Raw genomic sequence first — 19,514 nt, forward strand, 5'->3', positions numbered from 1 at the left:
CACTTGAAAAAACAAGCTTCCGATGTCTAGTTTATATTTGAACTTAAGGAGGGTTGCCAGACCTAGCACATGCAAATAGAAGACTCCCCATTAAATCTGAATTTGAATGCATAGAACATACTTGCCTAAGAGAGTATTAGTTGCTTATCTGAAATTCAGATTTCGCCTGCGGACTATATTTTATCCAGGAACCCTCCCTAATGATGGCCTTTATGATGCATCCACGGAGGAGGGAAGTAACTGCTTGAGTCAGGCACTTCTGGTGAGGGTGGTGGGAGTATCAAACTGGTTGTTTTTGGTCAGAGGACAAAACAATTTTTCACTTAGGCCAGCATTAACATGTGATCAAGGCACTATTTTAAGGCCCAAGAAAGTGAAGTGTGGCCTCCCCTCTTGGAATCACACAATACCTGGATTGCTTTGCTTGGACATTTCAGGGTGCCAACAGCAAAGAGGACAGGTGAGTTGGCTTCTCGTGCCCTTTCCGTTGAGCTCTTCTGAGGTGTTGCAAGCGTGAATCCAGCCCCTGACTGGAGGTGGAAAATCCAAACTGCCTGAGCAGACAGAACTGGCTCCACCTAGGGACCAACAACAGAAGGGGGATGTGCGGCCCCTCTGGACCTTGGTAGAGAAATTCCCAGCTCTTACCCCCAGGGGCCTCTTGGTCCAGTTTCCAAGATAAAGTTAGTCTTAACCTCCACCCAAGTCAATTATGACCTCCACCCATGAAATCCTTTTTAAACCTCAGCTAGAAGAAGAAGAAAAAAAAAAAATGTGAATTTCAGTAGATTCTTATAGAAAAGAAAGCAGAGAATTTCCATATATTATTTGTTCTCTTTTTATGAAATATGCAAATTTCTTATGGGGAAAATGTACACAGTGACTGTTGATATTACTGGCTCTGGAACCAAAGTGATTAAATTAATCTCTAATCCCATCAGAAGGCAGAAGCCTTCACACTGCTGAACCATGGAAAGCTAAACCTCCCACGGGGATTTTCTGAGTTTTGCACACCTCCCATCACCTCCTCAGTGAGAACATTCCATGAATCCAGAACCAGCAGGTTCACAGTTTTGAATTCAGTAAGTTTGCACATCTCATTTGGATGCAAATCCTCACCTAACCAGAAACAAGTTTCTTTGTAGTCTTTGTGGATCTCACTTAATTTGAATATCCATATGGTTCCTGGCAGAGATATTCTGGTGTTTGATTACAAGTTGCTGCCTAGACCCCCTTGGGAATGCTATCTTACGCTTTTCTAAAATCTGGAACATTCTGTATTCAGAAATGCATCTGGTCTCCAAGGTTTTTAGATAATTCAGTGTGCAGGTGGGTCTGCAAGGATTTCTCCTCAGCAGTCTTTCATCAATGAGTTCATTTATATGCTGAAAGCAGAACAATCTCTCTTTTTTTTATTTATAATTATAAATTTTATTTTTATATTCCCCATACAATTGCGACCCCCTTATTTTGACCCCAATCCCTCCCCTCCCCTCTTTCTACCTCCCATAGTGTGTCTCTGGTTCATAGTTGTTTGTTGAATTTGATTTTCACTTTCTTATAGTTATTCATTTTCCTGGTCCCTTATTTAAGTTTTCTAGATTCCTGCTATGAGTGAGACCATCCGGTATTTTTCTTTTTCTTTCTGGCTTATTTCGCTGAGCATGATCCCTTCCAGCTCCATCCATGTTGCTGCAAATTGCATGTGTTTATCTTTTTTGAATGCTGTGTATATGTACCACATCTTCTTGATCCAGTCATCTATTTTTGGGCATTTAAGCAAGAAAACTTGGTACAAACTCAAGAAAACCTGATACTTGTTACTGATAGCAGGAGGAGAGAAGTCTGAAAAGCAAAGTGGCCTGAGCGCTATTTCCTTGACTCCCTTCCTTCCAGTCCGCCTCACAGGCACCAAGTATGGCTGTGGGGGAGGAGGCTGTGGCACCTGCACCGTCATGGTGTCGAGATATGATCCCAAGACCAAGAAGATCCAGTATCCTTTGCCTTGAACCAGCCCTGCTCTGGGCACACCTGGATAAACAGCCCCTCCCTCTTTCCTGGCCCGCACGCACTCCTAAGCTCCTATGGGAAAACATCTGTCCTGGGCGCCAGTCTCTCAGGGCATGCTCCCGATTGCTACGCACCCACGTCCTCTGCTTTTAAGTAGATTTTGGAGATTGGGGAGGTGGGGCTTCAGGCAAGAGTGGCTTAAACACAGAGATGAGATAACATCATTCTGGTAGATGGCTCCAGAACCATGGTGATTAAATTATAAATTTATGCATTATAATTTATAAATTAATTTTAGAGTTTAATTGTAAATTAAGCTTTATCATATGTATGTACAGGGAAAAACTCAGTATTTGTAGATTGGCTATCTGCAGTTTTAGGTATCCTAGGGATTCTTGGAACAGGTCTCATGTGGATAGCAAGGGACTACTATATTATCACACTTGGTGCCCCAAACAACTTTAAAATAAACATCACAATCACTCGCATTGTAAAAAGAGGAAAGAGAGGCAAGGGGAGTTAACTTGCGAGGGCCATATGGCTGATTGATGACAGGGGCAAGCTTTGAGTGTTAGCTGCCTGGAAGGCAACAGGAGCTGCGGGAGGGGCTTATGAGTGTGGACCCCCACGGAAATACAGCCAGGGAGACTGGCAAAGTAAGAGACCTCCATCAAGGAGACAGAGAGCCGGCAGAGCTGAAGGAGTATGAAATACCAGAGCGCCTCAGTGCTGCTAAGTTGCTCTCCAAGCAATGTCCTCAGATAGAAAGCTGGGCAGCACAGTAGAGGTGGTACAGGACTGACTGGAAGGCTGGGACATTGTGGATAGCTCTCGGAGAAACTTGATGAAGACACAAAAGATGGGCATGTAGCTGGGGAGAGACATAAGTTTTGAGATTCTGTTTTTAGCACAGCAAACATTTGAATCTATTTCTTGATTCAAAGCAGGTTAGGGAATGAGATCTTAGGAGCAAACAGGTTAGGAGGACAATTAATGATGGAGCAAGACCATGGCAAGACAGGAATAGATGGTGTCCAGGGTGCAGGGGAGGAAGATCCCTCACCCTCTGGACCTGAAGTGGATGTGAGACTCACTGCAGCTCAGGGGCGCAGTGGCAGCTGGAAGTGAAGGAGCCTTCACCTCTAGCTCCCAGAAAGCAGCGAGGTCAGGCTAGCAGGGCAAAGAGGGGAAGAAGCATTATTGAGAGAAGAGGAGACTGAGATAAGATTAGAGGAGGTAAACTTTATGCAAGGGAAACTGGAAGACACCCAATGGACCTGCCCTGACTCTGTGTATCAAATGCTCTTCCAGGGCCTCTATTCGGTTCGGTCCAACTGGGGACTCGCTTCTGTGAGTCAAAAGGCTGCTGGAGCCAAGAACTACATTCTTATCCTTTCTTCATTTTCTCAGCTTGAGTAGGACAATAAAGGGAAAGGGACAATCCCCACACCTGAAAAGAGATTAGAACTTAGCCAGTGTGGGAATTAAGAGGCAAAACTGAAGCGATGAACTCTGGACCCCGTTCCCAAAAAGTGAATTGAGACTATGGGGCTGCCTACTTGCAGTCATTACTATAGACACTGTGCAAGAGAGATGGCCAGTCATGCTTGGAATCCGCGTGGAGTTTTAAAAATGATGAATTGCTCTCACCCCAGAAATGCTGATTTAATTTAGGGAATGTGCAATCAGATTATCTATTAAAACTTTGCACAGTTGAGAGTCACTGCACTCAACAACCCCATGGCAGCTTATATAAGCTAATACATCATCTTGTGATGAGGACAAGATTTCTTTTTCCAAGAACGAGGGGAGGAATGGAGAATGAGAGTCTCTTTGAGGTCCTACCTAAAACTCTTTATTATTCTTTTCTCAACTTTTGTTTCTATTATTCAGTTCTAGTCATATGTAAGTCCTTCCTCAGACACATCCAGACATTTATAGTTTTATATCTAGGGGTCTCTGTATGCTCAGGGAAGTGCAAGTCTTATGTCTTTCCTGACCTGCAATAGCTGCCTGAGTTACATTACCCTGCAAGTCCAATGAGTTTTCTTGACATAATTCCCTCACAGTCATTATCCAGTCACCGCGTGCCTGGTGCCCATCTGCTCTCTGCATGGGGCTGCGGTCACCACCGTGGAAGGGGTAGGAAGTATCAAAACCAGGATCCACCCTGTGCAGGTGAGAGCACAGTGCGGCTGGGAGCAGGGACTGTCATAGACATTCTGAGTATTCCAAGGACTCCCATTAGGTCATTAACCTTGAGATCCTTTGTACATTATTAAATTCTCATTTTATAATTCAGTGTTTCATAGTAATGGATCTTTTCATAGATTGGTGTATAAAAAATATCCCTTCATTGATGTAACTATATCTTAACCCAAAGAACTATAATAAATCTGCATTCATTTTAATGTATCTTAATGATATATCTTAATATATCTTAACTTCTCAGACCTCTCCTTGACTTAAACTAAAATAAGGACAGTCCAGTATGATAGAAGAAAATGAGATAGGAGACTAGAAGTTCCTAGAAGATACTAGTTGTCTACCACATTTCAAAATGACTGAATTCTAATAAAAAGGCTAATTGTGTGTACAAATCACTCCCCAAATGTCTCAGGAGTGATTGTATACCGTGCTACAATAAAACACATTTAATCCAAATGCAAAGTGTTCAATAAAGCTTAGAAAACTTTTTAGAGAAATGGTAATGTTATTTTTATATACAAGAATAGGAATTTCTGCAGACATTGTTTTAAAAGCAGAGTGTAGAAAGAAAATTATGAGCTATGTTATCACCATGAAATTCCTTCTCTTGGGGCCTCCCTGGTGGCACAAGGGGTTGAGACGCAGCACTATGAAGCTGTCTGCAGCCTCTGTAGAACAAGTTCCATCCCTGGCCAGGGAGGAGACCTACATGGTGCAGCATACCTCTCCTGTCTCACCCTCTGCAGTGTTTTTCAGTCAATCTGCCTATTCTGCTCCCCACTCTGTCTCTGGTGAATCCTCTCACCCCCCTCCACACACACACACACACCCCTCTAGCCTGTACCTCAGTTCTTGTATGCATAAATAAATAAATTTTTAAAAATAAATTAATTATGAGGATGACACAATGCTACTAAATATGAATTTGCAATATTCAAAGCATTTCTATAGATGATGTCATCTAACCATCTAACCACCATCTCTAATAGAGATGGTGAAGGGCATGACAATGGCTTGCCAGAGGCTATGCGCAATGATTTGCATATAGTCATTCATTTATCCTCACCACTTCCTGTCAAGTGGATACCATTATTATCCTAATTTTCAAGGTGAAGAAAAAGTCAAGTAAGTCAGTAAAGATCATACAACTAATCAGTTGCAGGAAGGACCAAAACTCATATAGACATAAACGCTTTTTGCTTATTCTTCTGAACTACGCTTCCCATTTCACAGATAAAGAAACCAGCATCTAAAGAGTAAAGTGACTTAATGCCTGACACTAGGTTTTTCTTGAAGGGGAAAATAACAAATACGATTTCAAGAAATGAAAGTTGCTGTTTTTTCCCCAGAATGACATCTATTACCCTGCAGGTATTTCTGGAAAGCGAAATATATAAGTATTGTTCCTGCCTGGTGACCAAAGTAGGCAAACGAGAGGTTCCAAGTACAAATAATGTACCCTTCTTCTCAGGAAAGACTCGCCAAATGCCACGGCACGCAGTGTGGCTTCTGCAGCCCCGGGATGGTGATGTCCATCTACACCCTGCTGAGGAACCATGTGGAGCCTACCCCTGAGCAGATAATGGAAGCTCTTGGAGGTGAGCCATCCTGGTCCTCTGCAGGAAGGGTGGAAGTGCCCACATGTCTAGAGAAGGAGACCTCAGACCAGAGGGAGAAGGTGTGACCAACTTTGGATTTCCAGTCTCCTGGCCAGGATGCAGACCTTCTTAGCACTTACTTAACTCAAATCCTTTCCAGGAAGAGCTCTCTTCATTTTGGCAGCAGTGATGCCAGAAATTGATTTTATTATAAACTTTTCTTCCTTAATGGGGGCCTTTGTCATCATGCAAAAGTCAAATGAGCTGTTTCTAACACTTTTTTTTTTTTTTTTTTTTTTGTGGGACCCTCGCCGGTGGCCAGGGATCAAACTGGCGCTGCAGAGGCTGCGGGGCAGCCTCGCAACCCACTGCTCAACCACTGCACCACCAGGGGAGGTCCTCTAACACTTTTAATATGATCTTTTCCAAATGTGGAAATTTGGGTAGTGCAGAATAATGAGATTTTGCTCAATCAAGTTAATCTAGTAGAATAATTTATTACCTTTAATTACTAAAATTAATTTTACAAAGAAAATAGACTTTCAGATACTTTACATTTTTATGTTCTGGTTGAGTTCATTATAATATCAAGGAGGTCATAGATAGCAATTAGTTATCATGGATAAGCTTGGGGAGCAATTCAATCTCTTAAGACAAAATAACTATTAAATTTAAATAAGCAAACACAGTTTTCTACCAAAAGAAAGTACATTAATAAGTGTAGTTTTTTTGTAACAAACATGTCTACTTTTAAGTAACTGGTCACAACTTCTTGCAAGAAAGTTATGAAAGCAAACCTCTGAATATTGTAAGAAAACTCTTTGTTCCTTTTGATAAACAGAGTTAGATATATATTCAGTTTTACAATGAAAAAATATAAAATAAAATGAGGCAAAAATTTAACTTAAATTTTATTGTAACTGATCTGTAAATATTCTCTAATATTTTACCTTATCTCCAGAACTTCTTTACTCAATTTTTTTTTAGCTTTTCATTCAGTGCTATTAAAACTTTGCCCTATGAATTCAATGGTAATTTTAACCAAACCTGAAAGGGTTTGAACAATAGATACTTCGTTCTATGAAGTAATCTACACAGATGAGGTAATACGGACTTTGAAAAGCAGAGCTCTTTTGATTTGCCATACTTTTTGTTTCTTTCTTTGAATGTGCACAGAGTCTTACAGAAATGGAACTTCTGCCCAGATTCCATGCCTGTAATTAACACAACCAACAGGAAATTATGTTGTCAAATTTGGCTAAATTGGTGAAATAGATAACTTTATTCTAGGTGTATTATATACCTAGGTGGAGAGTATATTTTTGTTCACAATTGATGTACTGGAGTTCTTTTTTATAATTATCAGCATTAGACACTGATAAACTTCATGTTCGTATTTTAAGAAAAATGATTATGTAAAATAAAATTCAAAGAAGTGCAGTCATGTATGACACATTCCTTTTAAAAAGGTCCATTTGTGTATATCACCACTTTATTTAACCTTTTCTTCCCCTTCAAGACTAAGGAAATAATGTATTTTTAATTTTCTTCTTTTTTCTACTTAAATCAAATGAATTTCTGTAATGGGTGCTATTAACTTTCCATTGGTGAGCCTTGTAGTGGGGCTCACCAGACTAATTATGTCACTAAGACAAAAAATTCTGATACTGGGCCTCCCCCGGTAGCGCAGCAGTTGAGCGCTGGGTTACGAAGCTGCCTGCAGCCTGTGGCGCTGCAGACCTCTCCTGCCGCCCGCTGCTCCCCTCAGCAGTGTACTTTGGTCCTTCTGCCTGCTCTGCTCCCCGCTCTGGCTCTGGTGAATTCTCTCACCCTCCCGCGCTTCTGACTGTACCCAGTGCGTGTATAAATATTAAAAAAAAAAAAAATTCTGATACTAGCTTCCTCTGATCTCTCATGTTTGCTTTTGCTTTACTGTAGAGGTGTTAAGTGTTTTTCCTCATGCCATGAAGTTATGTTCTAGACTTTTCAGTTCCTTTTTTTTTTTTAGGTCAACAGCTTCAGGGATTTTTGTGTGTGTGTGTTTTTTTTATTAAATAATTTTTTTACACCATTGTTCATTTTTAAACAATATTTGCTTCCTCTCACCCCCTCAGGTGTAGTCCCCATAGGGTTTCCTTCCCCAATGCACCCGTGCACCATCACCACAGTCCACTGTGCTCCTCCCTTCCTCCCTCTGATCCCTCTCCTGCCTCCTCCCCTGCAGGATGTCTCTGATTTACAATTGTCTGGTTTTGCTTTTGTTGTGTTTTGTACTGTTATTAATTTTTTACACTGATGTCTTATTGGGTTCCCCTATATTCCTGCTATAAGTGAAACCATCCAATATTTTTCTTTTTCCTTCCGGCTTATTTCACTGAGCATAATACCTTCACATTCCATCCATGTTGCTGCGAATGGCATGAGTTTATCTTTTTTGATTGCTGAATAATATTCCATTGTGTATATGTGCCACACCTTCTTGATCTAGTCATCTATTTTTGGGCATTTGAGTTGTTTCCAGGTTTTACCTATTGTAAATAGTGCTGCAATAAATGTAGGGGTACAGCTGTTCTTTTGAATCAATGTTTTTATGTCCTTTGCGTAGATCCCCAGGAGTGGAATTGCTGGGTCATATGGTAGTCCATTTTTAGTAAACTGACCTTTTATGTTCTTTCCTCTTAGCAAAAATAAATAAATAATGGCTGCTCAATCTTTTGATTTCAATTTCTTCCTAAACAATTCTTATTCCAATAAAAAACAAAGGAGTGTGTCTGTTAACCATCTTTCCACATGACTCACTGGCCTCAAACTTCCACATAACACTTTACTTTCAAGTGGTTAAACCTGTTCAATCTATATACATACATTATTTCTTAAATTTCTAAACTGTATTTAAACATTTAAAATTTTCTAGTATAAAAACAATCATTCCTTTTATAAAAATCCAAAAAAATTAAAAACAAGGAAAAAACTCATCTCTTTGCCACCAAGATACAGGCACAATCAGCTACTTGTATTTTCTTTCAGTCTTTTCTATGCATAGCTCTTGCTTGCTTATCTTAAATACTGTGACTGTTATATATTTAATTTTCTATTACGTATATAATTTTAACAGTATTCCATAAGACTTCCCCATGTTAATAGAGCCTCTTCTTAAATATCATTTATTATGGCTACAAAATTTAAATATACTTTTTAGAAAGTGGTTTCCTCACCTTTTACACCCTGCATTTGAAATGTTGACTGATTAAAACAATACTGAACTTGCTGAACACATACTGTGCTGTGCCGAGAGGGTTCAAGAATATCTAGGAAATCTTTACCCTCTCCAAAAGCTCAAGATCCAATGACCCTGCCTCGCTCAGCACAGTCAATGAAAGGTCTGCAGAAGGATCTAGATGGTGAGTTAACAAGCTCTGAGGAGGGTGTTAAACCAGACCCCAATAGAATAGGGAGAGTGGGGCCCTGAAAAATTGCATGCTTTTCCTAAGAGGACATGTGAGGGAAAGGATATTGCATGAGAAAAGTTTAGCAAAGGTTACACGTGGGATATTATGGGGTGACAGGTTACATGAGCTAAGTCAAGGGTGGGAAATGAAGTAAAAGAGCTGATTGGGGAAAACTATGGATATCTTTGTGGTATTTCAGGAAGAAAATGCAATCACAGAATCTACTTTTGAAAAACATCTTTGTTCCAAAGAGTCATTTTACTGGTTTGGCAAACACAGAAGAATCAGGAAACATAAATGAACAATATATTTCTATATCATTCCTTAAAAGTTGATCTCTTCTCAATCAGGTAATTTGTGCCGCTGTACTGGATACCGGCCAATAATAGAAAGTGCAAAAACTTTCAGTGTGGTAAGTTAAAATTATATTATATCATGTCATATCATATCATATTATATATTCAGTGATTTACTATATTAATAAGAATTTGTATAAAATCATCTATTGCATTCGATAATCAATAATGATCCCATGTTGACCTTTCTAATGTTCATTGTTTTACTCTACATATTGAATGCCACTGTTGTTTTGTTGTTTTTTAAATAAACTTTTGGCATATATCTTGTTGTAGCCCTAAATTAAGCACTTCCCTAAGAAGTAAAGTATATAGTCCATGACTTCAAGAAATGCAAACTCGGGCCTCCCCGGTGGCGCAGCGGTTGAGCACTGGGTTGCGAAGCTGCCCGCAGCCTCTGCGGTGCCAGTTCGATCCCCGGCTGCTCCCCGGCCACTGGAGGAGGGTCCCACATGGCGCGCAGACCTCTCCTGCCGCCCTCTGCTCCCCTCAGCAGTGTGCTTCGGTCCTTCTGCCTGCTCTGCTCCCTGCTCTGGCTCTGGTGAATTCTCTCACCCTCCCGCGCTTCTGACTGTACCCAGTGCTTGTATAAACAAAAACAAACAAACAAACAAATAAATAAAAACATGCCTCTATTAAAAAAAAAAGGATTACCTTTAAAAAAAAAGAAATGCAAACTCTATTGAAGAAAATAAACTATAGACTAAGAAACAATAAAACGTAATTGAAAAGCAAGCTATTAGAAGTTCAATATATACCAAGTATGTAAGTTTTCAGGGAACATGGGATAAAGAGAATTAGTGAGCAGGAAGGAGAGACATAAAGGAAGCTTATTAGAGAACAGGAGTTTCGAGCTAAGTCTTTAAGCAAGTGACAGAAATGGATATATTTTTTTTAAAGGTCGGTAGAAAATTCCAAGAAAAAAAATTCATGAAAGTAAGAAATAGAGAAAGATACAAAATTGATGTGACCAAGGAATTTAGACTTCAGCTAGCTACACCAATATACAGTTACTGTCTTTCTCGGAGCAGAAGTCAACACAATAAGGACAATATTTCAGAATGAAAATTCTTGGCACCTTGCCTGTGATAAGGATAATCCTAGAAAGATACGATGAGAGTGGGCACAGTATCCCACGCGTGGGGGAAGGAGGACCCAGACCAGTATGGGAAATAGGTGCCCAGAAAAATAGCTTTCAGGAAATAGAGGGGTTCTGGAATCATAAATTCTGGACAATGAAGGATGAGAAAGGAATCTAAGTCACCTTCAAGGTTGAGAGATCAAGAAACCAGATAAGAAGGAGGAAGTTGGAAAAGAATGATTTAGGTGTATGGCAGAGAAGAATAGTTTGGGGATATATTAAGTTTTTAGAAAGTTAAATGGCAAGAGGAGACATACCTTTCATAAGATTTCAGTTAATGTATTTTTCCAGCATCCAATTTTAAGTAAAAATAATTTTTTTTAAGATTTATTTATTTATGCATACAAGAACTGGGGTACAGGCCAGAGATGCCGGGGGTGAGAGGATTCACCAGAGACAGAGTGGGGAACAGAACAGGCAGACTGACTGAAATACACTGCGGAGGGGAGCAGCAGGCAAGACAGGAGGGGTCTGCCTCACCATGTGGGTTGCTCCCTGGCCAGCCGGGGATCGAACTCATGGTGCAGAGGCTGTGGATTGCTTCATAGTACGGTGCTTAACACCTTGTGCCACCAGAGGGACCCAGGTAAAAATAAATTTTATGCAATATTAGATGACCAGAAACAATTCAGGGTATACAAGTTAATTCCAAATACTGAAATGATTAGTCTGAGAGTTGCAGTAACTGACCGATGAATTCAGCACTTGGGGTCTGCACAAAATGTGCTGGAAATTAGACTAAAGTCATTTTAAACCTGATACAAAAGTCCAAAATAACTCCAATAATGTCCATAGATGCTCAGGTATTCAGTTTATTTATAATTATACTTGGAAAGTCTTAAAGGCAGTTCATATGAACCATATTTCAAGAGCCAGCCAACACTTTTGGTTTTCTCATTCCCACCTTTTTTTTTTTTTTTGTGGTGAGGCCAGGTAAGTTTTATTACTCATGTTTTATACTCAGTCCTGTGTAGTCCCATAAGGTCTGAGCACTGGTCTAGAGACAAAGAGTTTCTTTTATACCCAACTAATTTACATTGATAAAGCTGGTTAGTTAGCATACAATTCTTGACACAGGAAAAGGGGAAGGACATATTCCCACCTTGAACTACATGCCTTTTACCTCACTCTCAGTTAGAAGTCTGAGCCCTGCTCTCTAACCCCTTTCCTCTTCCCATGAGAACTGAGTTACACCATCACCAAGATTCCATCCCAAGTATGCTCCCTTCAGTTTGCCCTAATTGTCCAGCAGTGGAGAAGTTTGTTCTCGGTCCCCACGCCCCCACCCCCACCACAGTCCTTGAGGAACTCTGTTACCTCTTCCACAGCTCTTGTGGGCCCAGATATGGCTGGTGCTTCTTGCTGGGTTGGTGTTTAAAGAATGGACAAGTGATTTTGTTTTAAACTGCATTACTTCCTAAGGGATCAACTGTTTGTCAATTGAAAGGATCAGGGAAATGTTGCATGGATCAGGAAGAGAGGCCTTTTGAGGAGGAGCCGGAAAAAGTAAGTATCTGGTATTCCACTTCAACTGGGATGCCTGAAGAATACAATATACATGCCTGAAGAATACAATATACATGCCTGAAGAATACAATATACATCCAAATTTATTCAAGTTTTCTTTTAGTGAGAAACAAAGCTAGTGAACTCAAGGCATAAACAGTCTTGAAGATTACCCCCCAAATTAGCAAACCCTTGACTTTATCGAGGCTGGCCACCACAGATACTTTCCTTCAGAAGAATCCCAAGTTCCTACACCTTAATCTGGTTTCTCCCCCACACCTGTCCCCTGCCCCTCCAGCACTAAGAGGCCTGGGGCCGAAGTGTGTCTTCATGCTCGGGGCAAATCATTATCTTCAAGTAACCTCTGAAGTCCAGCACTAAAGTTCCAAACCCAATTTCTGACACTAAAAGAGGGACCCCAGAGGACATGAAATCTGCTGGGAACCCTTCATGGTCCTCTGAAGGAGGTGGAGTTAGGGACAGGAAGGACTCCTCTCAGGGACACCCCCTGCTCTGGCCCCACCATTTTGTGACTGCAGAGTCAGCACTGTGGGCCCAGACCCTGAAGTCTGGCTTACAGACTCTCAAAGAAGCTGAAGATCCATTTGTATTTTGTTGTGTTTTTGTTGAGATGTGTACCAAACTGTACAACGAAGATGAATTCCAGCCCTTGGATCCATCCCAGGAACCTATATTTCCACCTGAGCTAATAGTAAGTTACTTTATGTTTGTTGTCTTATGACATGATACGGTTTAAGCCTGTTTGTATTATACTATAGAAACACTGGGGATTAGACACTGAAAGTTGGAACTGTGCCCAGCATGGAGCACACAGTAGGGCAGTAACCCACACTTAAGGACTGGTTCAGCTCCACTATAGGTAACTTGAAGAGAACAACTTAGAAGAGTAGTATTCAGAGATATTTCAGTTTAACCTCCTTGGTATAAGATATTGAGTTCAGAGAGTGTTGGTAACTTACCCAAGGTCACACAGCCACCTCATGAATGATGTTAAAGGCATTTTGTAAAATAAAGTAAAAATCAAAAAATACTTATTACAATGGGATTACATTGTTCTTACAATTAACCTCTATGATGTCAACCCAGTGGGAAAAAAGAGAGAATATAATATATAAACAGTGTGGTAGGCCCACCATTCCATTCCATGACTATGGACATGATCATGGTTTTAGAGTCTCGTCTCCACATGCCCCTCAGAGTATGGGAACTTGGACTCACTATCATTTAAAGATTATATGTATAGATATAGGTGAATACCTATAGATGTATGGATATATGTAATACACTGTGGAGATATATATATATATATATATATATATATATATATATATATATATATAAAATCCCCCTTATTATGTTTGGTGAATGACTCAAGGGATTATTTTCAAGGATAATTTTGCCTCTGAGTAATACCTGTCCAAAAAATAAAAAAACTAATTCCCAAAGATGAGGCTCCTCTGAGTCACTATTAGGGCAGAACTAGAACAAGAAGCCTAGCCCCTTAATTCCAGACTAAGGTATTTTTACTATACCTTGTAACCTCCTCCTCACATACTTACTAATATAGATGGAGTTTCCGCTCTATCCAGTTGATGGACAGACACCTAGTTAACATTTATTCTGTGGAGCCCACACAGATCTTATCAGTCTAGGTAGTTTCAAACTAGGCCATCCTTTCCTGATCCCCTGAAGTTGTGTCACCTCAAAAAGTTGCAATGACCAGCAGGCTAATTGGACACCCAGAACAGTGGAAATACAGCTTGAACAGTCCTTCATCAGTTGTGCTTGCAAGCCTATTGATTTTGCTTCTCTGCAGAGAATGGCAGAAGACCCAAACAAGAGAAGACGGACATTCCAAGGGGAGAAGACTACCTGGTATACTCCTGTGACCCTGAGTGACCTTCTGGAGCTGAAAGCCAATTTCCCCCAAGCCCCCATCATCATGGGCAACACCACAGTGGGTAGGTGGTTTTCGGCAAGACTAGGTAACCGGAACACGTGTCTTTTTAAAATCCGAATGTCATGCATTTTTACTAATGATGACCTATGGTCTTTTGAAGCACTCCACTGTTTCATTTTACAAATGAGTCATTGGCATCACAATTTTAACTCAGGATCATCAGTAAATGACATCTGTTAGCACCCACTGTCTTCCTTGACTAACTGCTTTAATACTTTTCTCCTTAAGGGCCAAATATTAAATTCAGAAATGAATTCCATCCAGTTTTCATATCTCCACTCAGGCTTCCAGAGCTACATTTTGTGAACACCACAAATGACGGTAAGAACCTTCTTTTTTCTCTTTTTTTTTTTTTAAGATGTATTTATTTATTTATACAAGCACTGGGTACAGTCAGAAGTGCTGAAGGGTGAGAGAATTCACCAGAGCCAGAGCGGTGAGCAGAACAGGCAGACCGATGAAGTACACTGCTGAGGGGAGCAGCGGGCAGCAGGAGAGGTCTGCACACCATGTGGAACCGTTGCCTGGTGGCCGGGGAGCGAACCGGAGCTGCAGAGGCTGCGGGCAGCCTGGCAACCCAGCGTTCAACCACTGCGCCATCGGGGAGGCCCCAAGAACCTTCTTTTTCAAATTAGTTGTAGCTACTGACAGGCTGTCGATAATCATGCACTATGCTAATTTGAGCACTTCCTAGACTAACTGACCTCTAGTTTTCAATTACTCTTTCAAAAACACTTAGTAACAGTGGGAAAGTTTAGCAGCAAGTAGCAACTGTAACAAATAACTAAAAATAAATTGTAATGACTTTTATAATAAAAGTGTGAACACATTGCTTTCCAAATATATAGGGGGGAAAATGCTTAATTCTGCCTATGATCCGGAAAAACAGATTTGATAGCAGACATGATATTCTAGGTGGCATTCTATGCAATTCTTTTATCATAATGTTTTGTTTAAGCTATGCAGACATTCCTTAGTCTCTTAGGGTAATGATCTCCTTTAGAACCTAAAGGTTAAAACATATACCCTCTCCCCACACAAAATGGACATATGCAACCACTCATAACACTTCAAATATTTAAGGACATCTTGGACCAAAATGATATTTAAAAGTGTATGGAAACCTTCAAAAAATATGTATTTGTTAAGTATATACTGTGTATCCTTTATGAACTTTTGCCAGCTGGCCCACTCAGCTTTGTGTCCCAGAACTACATTGCCCCGAGAGTCATAACCATGGGCAGGTGCCTTGTGGCTTGGCCTGCTATGGAAGGATTAACTGAAGGGAATGATCTGAGATATCGGCTGGACAAAGGGAAAGGTTCTTGCCAGAATCACAAAGTTTACTCACCCCACACACTTTCACCAAAAAAACAATTTTTTTTTTAGTGTGGGTAATAAGATTAGAAAATTTAGCTGTGAACACCACCTTATTTATTTTTATATTCTTTACAATTTACCAGATGCTTTCATCCCCTGTTTCCTTGGATTCTCACAGTCACCCTGGGAGGGGGACATAGCAAGTAACCTTGGCATCTCCATTCTCTTAAAGAAGATGTAGAATCAAAGGGCTTAAGTAACTTTCTCTACTTTAAGACTTAACAACTCCATTGAACTTACCCCAACTTCACACAGCCAACACATTACCATCACAGGAGTAGCTCCTAGGTCTTCATACTCTTAGTCAAATATTTCTTCCACATAATGCAAGAAATAAAGATGTCTGAGAAACATGCTCCACTGTTGAAGTACCCAAACTCAGCATTTGAATGACTACCAGGTTACAGGAGCTAATAATCCTACATAAAATCAGAGTCTCCCCAGTGAGCAAACAGATATTAGATGGAAAATCAATTGCTCCCTTCTGATCTGTCAATCTTAAGTCAGCCTGCCCATTCATCTTTTTAGCTGTTGTCAAGCCCCTATCAAGAGTCCCACAGAAAGAGATGGAGTGAGGGCTAGAAGGGAAGTCCAAGCTAAAGGGACAGAATAAGTAGAGCCTTTAGAACTCCATGAGTGTTTCCCAACCTTTTATTTATTATTGTGCCTCTAAGAAGCAACAGACAGTTTTTCTTTATCATCCTCCCATGAAATTTTAACACTACAGATAGGCTTTTTATCTATGTATGTGCAGAATATAAAGAGCAAGATTTTTTTCACCCTCTCTAGTGTATTGCCCACTTTGAGAATGCATGAACTGGATGACGTCACAGCTGAAAGTGTTCCCTGTAAACACACTTGCAAATAAAACTGACCCCAAGGGAGTATGTGCTTTTGCTGTTTTGAAAAGGGAACAACAATAGAAAGAAATGACAATGGAGAAAGCCCCAAAAGACAGTGCAAATTTGCATGTCAATTCCCATTTAAGATTAACCATCTTTTAAAGTCTTATAAGGCCTTGGCTGAAATTTTTGCATTTGATTAATTTATTGAGGAAAACATTAAATTGAGAATAAATGGAATAACATATTTTAGATATCTATGGTTCCCATGTCCTACAATGTGTGGCATAATGACTGAGAAAGAGAATTTGTTGGGTTTTTTTTTTTTTTCCTGTGGGGAGGGTGATATTTATTTATTTATTTATTATTTACTTTACATCATTGTTCATTTTTGTACAATATTTGACTTCTCCCCTCAGATTTAGTCCCCATAAATCTCCCACCACTATATCACCCATGAACCATCACCATAGTCCTTTGTGCTCTTCCCGCCCCTGTTTTGGCCCTCCCCTGCTGTATATCTCTTGGATTTATAATTTGCCTACTAGTTTTGTCTTTTTTTTTCTGAACCCTAGTTTAGAAAAGAGATACTTTTCTCTTTCCTTCTGACTTATTAGAGAAAGAGAATTTGGTACTTAAATTTGGTAATAAAGAAAATTGCCAGCCATATTTTTAATAATCTCTGATTTTTGTCATTCTAAATTCATATGAGAAGAGAAGATATATTTGAAAGATTGTTTCCCTGCAGTTCTATCTTGTCACACTTCACTTGAAGCTTATAGTCCACTATCTGACTTTCAGGGGTGACAATAGGCGCAGGATACAGCCTGGCCCAGTTGAATGATGCCTTGCAATTTATTGTTTCGGACCAACCAAAGGAGAAGACAAAGACCTTCAGTGCCCTCCTGAAGCATCTGAGAACCCTTGCCGGAGCTCAGATTAGGAATATGGCGGTATGTTCTCTAGATTAGATGAGCTAAGCCACAGTTATAGACAGTCCTCTAGTTATGTTCAGTTTTTTTTTTTAAAGATTGATTTATTTATTTATACTTTATTTATACAAGCACTGGGTATAGTCAGAAGCACGGGAGGGTGAGATAATTCACCAGAGTCAGAGCAGAGAGCAGAGCAGGCAGAAGGACCGAAGTACACTGCTGAGGGGAGCAGCGGGCGGCAGGAGAGGTCTGCGCGCCATGTGGGACCCTCACTGGTGGCCGGGAATCAAACTGGCGCTGCAAAGGCTGCGGGCAGCTTTGTAGCACAGCGCTCAACCACTGCGCCACTGGGGAGGCTCCATATGATCTTTTTTTTTTTTAAACAATAAATTTTATTTTTATATTCCCCATACATTTGCAACCCCCCCATTCTGACCCCAATCCCTCCCCTCCTGCCCCCCACTCCCCAAAAACTGTCTCTGGTTCATAGTTGTTTGTTGATTTTGATTTTCACTTTCTTATAGTTATTCATTTTGCTGTTCCCTTATTTAAGTTCTCTAGATTCCTGCTATGAGTGAGACCATCCGGTATTTTTCTTTTTCTTTCTGGCTTATTTCACTGAGCATGATCCCTTCCAACGCCATCCATGTTGCTGCAAATTGCATGTGTTTATCTTTTTTGAATGCTGAGTAATATTCCATGGTATATATGTACCACATCTTCTTGATCCAGTCATCTATTTTTGGGCATTTGGGTTGTTTCCAAAGCTTAGCTATTGTAAACAGTGCTGCTATAAACATAGGGGTGCAGGTGTTCTTTGGAATTGATGTTTCTGTGTCCTTTGGGTAAATACCTAGGAGTGGAATGGCTGGATCATTCCATATGATCTTTTGAAGTCAGTGTTTCTTCATTTTAAAAACGGTGGTTCAGTTAAGTGGATTGTCTATAAGATCCTATGCAGCTTTCACAGTCTGTAAAATATGTCTTACCCAAGGTAGAATAATAAACAAGAGTCTACACTTCCAAAATCCCCTTTTGTGACTGATTCTCCTCTTTAATCTTTGCACTGAGGTTAGTTTCTAAATATGTGCCCCCACATGTTTATTCTTCTATATTTCCAGTTATCAAGCTTTTTATTGTTTATGATTTCAGGAGAATTGGTTCAAAATACTGCCCATTTCACACATACTGGGGAGTCGAGCATTGCTGGAAAGCATTTCTCTTGATTATCTCTGACCTTATTTCTGCCAGTTCTCAAATTTTACCATGTGTTTCACCTTTGGCATCTCTGCCCTTTTTCTGAACCAAGTTGCTCCTCTCCCTATCACCTTGTCTTCTTAGCCCCACTGAGTGGCCCCAGCCAAGGCTGTCTGTGAAGCAGACATACTGTTCTTCTGTGGCAATACAGAAGAACTGAGCACAGCGGCACAGAAGACAGCTGGGATGTGAATGCTCCCATCCCAGGTCTTGCGTGTTTCTCAGGCTCTGCTCATCTCCTTTCCCGCTTTAGCAAACACTCATACTGGGTCAGTTGTCAAAGAAATTTTCCCTCCTTATGGCACATGGACAGGAATATTTTCACAAGCACTAATTTTGGGTTGGGTTCAGGCATGGGAATCTTATATAATAGTTTGTCTGAATTGTTTAGGTGCATCAAAACTCTGCCAGCTCTTTCTACAAAACAAAGACAAGAATTAAAATTTTACATAAGCTTCCTATATACATGGTTCGTTATTTGTCAAATAATGAAGTGTAGCTTTTAAAATGCCATCTTTTTTTTCTACTTTAGACTTTTGGAGGACATGTGGTGAGCAGACCTGATTTTTCTGACCTAAATCCTATTTTAGCAGCAGGAAATGCTGTCATCAATCTGGTATCTAAAGGTAAGAGATCAAGCTTTAGGCATCATATGTTATAATTATCACTGTCAGTTATGTAGCTCCTTCCATGAACTGTGAAGTAGGGACCCCAGAGCATCTGACTTAAACTCATCAACTATATATAGGCTAGAGTTATCTTATCTCAAATATAAAGATGAAACTGAAGTTGATTATCCTGTTCTCCAGATGTTCGATATCTTGTAGGTCAGATAAGTTGTTGCATCAGAC

General features: G+C 40.2%; 1 protein-coding gene across 1 annotated transcript in view; it reads left to right on the forward strand.

Annotated features, from left to right (window-relative positions):
* LOC311181269 (aldehyde oxidase 4-like) overlaps positions 1-19,514 on the forward strand; it is a gene marked incomplete at both ends in the record, with an annotated part of 57,806 nt that overhangs the window by 6,977 nt on the left and 31,315 nt on the right. The window contains 10 exons of the mRNA XM_084249608.1: positions 1,897-1,993; positions 4,080-4,188; positions 5,690-5,816; positions 9,616-9,677; positions 12,185-12,268; positions 12,900-12,980; positions 14,106-14,250; positions 14,478-14,570; positions 17,273-17,424; positions 19,196-19,289. Coding sequence (XP_084105734.1) covers positions 1,897-1,993; positions 4,080-4,188; positions 5,690-5,816; positions 9,616-9,677; positions 12,185-12,268; positions 12,900-12,980; positions 14,106-14,250; positions 14,478-14,570; positions 17,273-17,424; positions 19,196-19,289 — 1,044 coding nt within the window. The remainder of the gene's footprint in view (positions 1-1,896; positions 1,994-4,079; positions 4,189-5,689; positions 5,817-9,615; positions 9,678-12,184; positions 12,269-12,899; positions 12,981-14,105; positions 14,251-14,477; positions 14,571-17,272; positions 17,425-19,195; positions 19,290-19,514) is intronic.

The sequence above is a fragment of the Talpa europaea genome (assembly GCF_964194135.1).
Source record: "Talpa europaea genome assembly, chromosome: 1".
NCBI classification, from domain to species: domain Eukaryota; kingdom Metazoa; phylum Chordata; class Mammalia; order Eulipotyphla; family Talpidae; genus Talpa; species Talpa europaea.